Genomic DNA, 4,018 nt, shown 5'->3' on the forward strand with positions numbered 1-4,018 from the left:
ATGCCTTATAATGCTATGGTTGGGTTTTACCTTAATGATCTTTTGTAGTTGCAGATGCTTGCTAGAGTTCCAATCATAAGTGCATATGATCTAAGAAGATAAAGTAAGTTAGCTTATGCCTCTCCCTCAAATAAAATTGCAATAATGATTATCGGTCTAGTTATAGATTGCCTAGGGACAAATAACCTTCTTGAGCGACAACAAGCTCTCTACTAAAACTAACTTAGTTGTGTCTTCATCTAAACAGCTCCTACTTTTTATTTACGCTCTCTTTATTATCTTGTAAACCTATCCAACAACACCTACAAAGTATTTTTAGTTTCATACTTGTTCTAGGTAAAGAAAATGTTAAGCGAGCGTAGCGTTGTATCGTTGGTCGATAGAACTTGAGGGAATATTTGTTCTACCTTTAGCTCCTCGTTGGGTTCGACACTCTTACTTATCGAAAGAGGCTACAATTGATCCCCTATACTTGTGGGTTATCAGAGGCCGACGGCGTCGATGTCGGAATGGAGATAGTGGACATCTCAGACGACGGGGAGTAGTGTAGTTTTGTTAGTAGATATTTGCTTTGCATGGGTTTTATGCTTTCCATTTTTTGTATGCCTGTAACAGTTGAACAATGTCAAGGAATCGTCGATGTCAGAATGGAGATAGTTTTGTTTCCATGTCAAGCAATCGTGTTTTGTTCTTAAGTAGTAGTACTACCCCATCCCAAAATAAATGTGTCAACTTTGTAGTAACTTCGTACCAGACAGTACAATTCACATTGTACTGGTTAGTACAAGGTTGAGCCAATTAATTTGTGACGGAAGGCGTATGTTTTATTACAAATTGCAGTTTCAAGTACCATATTTGGGTCGGAAGGCGTATGTTTTATTACACTGTATTGTTTTATTATAAATTGCAGTTTCAAGTACAAAATAAATGTCTCAACTGGGTCACATATTTGATTCTAGAGATTTCAGTATGGTTAGATTTCAATATGGTTTCAACATGGTTAGATTCTAGAGAGGCACTCAACAACATGCGCAAAAAGCCACAGATGTGCTTCTGAGAAGCACCGTCTTGCATGGTCTTACCGGCAAGATGGGATTCGACATTTATCCAGGACATTCCAGGTTTTATAAGTGTAGAAGGAATTGTTTTTCACTTATATGTTCTATGGCAGAGGCATGGCTATTACTTTTGTGAGGAAGGAATGAACGTTGAAGGTACGTGACGCAAGGATTGACAATATGCGTCGTCTGTTACTGTTTTTCCACAATGTTTTTTAAAATAACTATGAGAGGCATGAATGTGCCGACGGAACATGCATGGTCATGTATGAAATAGGTGCAAGGTGGTCCCTAATGTCTCCTGAATGTATCATCTATACGCTTCACTGTTACAAGCACGATCATCGTTCTTGTCGAGGCACGGAGGTGAAGGATAGAGCCTATGCCTCTGCGATAGTCACATCCCATATTAAGAAGGAAGCAAATCTTCATAGACCCGATACGTCAGATGATGGCCATAAGGCACGGTCCCGCCTCTGCGTTTTTGGTGATGTCACCTTTAGTGCCAGCAGGGTGGAAGTAATGCTCGGTTTTCTGATGTTTTTGTTGTCAGCAACTTTCTTAACATGTTACGCACGAGAGAGGTATGATTTTACCCGACGTAGAGGCGCGCACGTGACGAACTAGAGGCACAAACGTGATTCTAAGGGAGGTACGGACGCGAAGGATCGTGATGCAAGCACGTGAAGGTGTGCCTATGTTTTCAAGAAGCTTTCATTGACACGTTTTCATTGCGGGGGGCATGGCCTATGAGCTCCATGTGTTTTCGAAGGCATTGGGCCTCATTAATGAACTTATCAGAGAGAAGGGGAAGTTTTGGGTTGACGTCGAGAATGTTGCGTAAAACGACGTGAAGCTAGGTTACGCACGGTCCCCTTAGTATCAGAGGCACAAAAGTGCCTCTGTGGTGCACTAGAAATAAACTTGTCCAAAATATATGTAAACTGCAAGCAAACTACAAGGTTATCTACAAGCAAACTACAAGGTTATCTGCGACACAAGCAAACGACAATCTTGAGAGAAAGCAAATCTAATGAGAAATTTAGAATTGCATGAGTAATCCTCTTGATACTTTTCTTGGCCGGGACAACCTGCTTCAGTAGTCGTAGTCGCCCCAAGACCTACCGCGCTTCGTGGTCTGCTCCTTGTCGAGTTTTCCTGGCAGAGCCCTTCCTGGATGATGGTGAGGCGTCTCCATATCTCGTACGCAGCGTAAGCATCCGTTGTTGCGTACTCGATGTGCCTCATGGACATGGGCATGCACGCCCAGCGGTTGTGTTCTGCGTTGGTGAGCTCTCCGTCGTGGACAAGGATGCCTGAGACGTCCCCAAGGGAGTCCAGAGGCTTGGTAGTTGTAGGCACCCTCCATTCCTTCTGGATGTCAAAAAAGTGGGTGATCTCCAGTATGACGCGGCCGAGCATCTCTATGTTGCTGTCGATGGAGAAGCCAGCAAACGTGTACATGGGGTCGGCGAGGAAGTTGTTGAACTTGGTGCAGTTCTTGTCGGCAGCGCTCAGTTGGAAGAGCAGCACCGGATGATCCTTACCGACAGAGAGCTGGACGAGGGAGGGTTTATGATCTTCGCCATGGTCATTGGTGTACTTCACATCAACTTCGACGATCTTGTGGCGCTTGAACTGGAGGTGTCGCTCGTACTGCTCGATGGTGGTCGACGCCTTGTGCAAGTCGTTGGTGTGGATCACGTGCAACTTGGTGTTGTCATGGGCCTGCACCTCCATGAATTCCCTGGTGAATCCCATGGTCTGGAGCAGTTTGTCCTCCTGCAACCTGGTATTTCGTGGGGAACAATGAGTGGGAGCGCAATGGCGATTTATGCTCTTTGTGTGTGGGAAGGCCGCGGCAGAAGTCTAAATTTAAGGGCGGGGCAGCCGCAAAGGAGTGCATGATCTCACTGTCGATGCGGTTGTGCACATCGTGGGTTGTGGATCGTGGTTTCATCTCCCTGTCGGTGCGGTTGTGCACATCCTGGGTTTTTGATCGTGGTTTTTCTTTATAAAAAATAAAAATAAAATCAACGGTTATGTTTTTAACAACCGTTGTATCTCTAGCAAGTCGGGGAGAAGATCATTGCCTTGCGTAGTTTGCTGTCAAATGTCAACTTTTACAATTTATCTCGTGAGGCATGCAGGGCAGTATGTAGAGGCACAAGTCTCTGACCAAGAGAAGCATGCTTGAAGTGGCTGGTTTAACTCTTAGACACACGTGCGTGATACATTCACTGGGAATGGCAATTGTTTTCAGTGATTGATACGTCTCCAACGTATCTATAATTTTTGATTGCTCCATGCTATATTATCTACTGTTTTGGGCAATATTGGGCTTTATTATCCACTTTTATATTATTTTTGGGACTAACCTATTAACCGAAGGCCCAACCCAGATTTGCTGTTTTATGCCTATTTCACTGTTTTGAAGAACAGGAATATCAGATGGAGTCGAAACGGAACGAAATCAACTGGAGAAGTTATTTTTGGAAGGAAACACACCTGATGGACTTGGACCTCACGTCAGAAGATACGGGAGCTGCTCACGACGGTGGGGGCACGCCCACCACCCTAGGGCGCGCCCCCTGCCTCGTGGGGCCCCCGTGGCTCCCCTGACGTGCTTCTTCTGCCTATATAACTCCATATACCCTAAAACTTCCGGAACGGAGATTAGATCGGGAGTTCCGTCGCCAGAAGCCTTCGTAGCCACCAAAAACCAATCTAGACCCATTCCGGCACCCTGCCGGAGGGGACAATCCTTCCCCGGTGGCCATCTTCATCATCCCGGCGCTCTCCATGACGAGGAGGGAGTAGTTCTCCCTCGGGGCTGAGGGTATGTACCAGTAGCTATGTGTTTGATCTCTCTCTCGTGTTCTTGAGGTGATACGATCTTGATGTATCGCGAGCTTTGCTATTATAGTTGGATCTTATGTTTCTCCTTCCCCTCTTCTCTC

General features: G+C 45.4%; 1 protein-coding gene across 1 annotated transcript; it reads right to left on the reverse strand.

The window, feature by feature from the left end:
- Positions 1–2,036: 2,036 nt before the first annotated feature.
- Positions 2,037–2,819, reverse strand: LOC147959974 (uncharacterized). The gene is made up of 2 exons (XM_087533071.1): positions 2,184–2,819; positions 2,037–2,048 (listed from the first exon to the last, which is right to left on the reverse strand). The coding sequence occupies exons 1-2, from the start codon at positions 2,817–2,819 to the stop codon at positions 2,037–2,039; spliced, it is 648 nt and encodes a 215-aa protein (XP_087389197.1).
- Positions 2,820–4,018: the final 1,199 nt, after the last annotated feature.

This window comes from Triticum urartu, chromosome 7A (genome assembly GCF_056163025.1).
Source record: "Triticum urartu cultivar PI428250 chromosome 7A, HENAU_Tu73, whole genome shotgun sequence".
Taxonomy (NCBI): Eukaryota; Viridiplantae; Streptophyta; class Magnoliopsida; order Poales; family Poaceae; genus Triticum; species Triticum urartu.

What these genes read in the sequence shown, in the direction of transcription:
- LOC147959974 (XM_087533071.1), bottom strand. Translation starts at nt 2,819, where the DNA reads ATGGGATTCACCAGGGAATTCATGGAGGTGCAGGCCCATGACAACACC.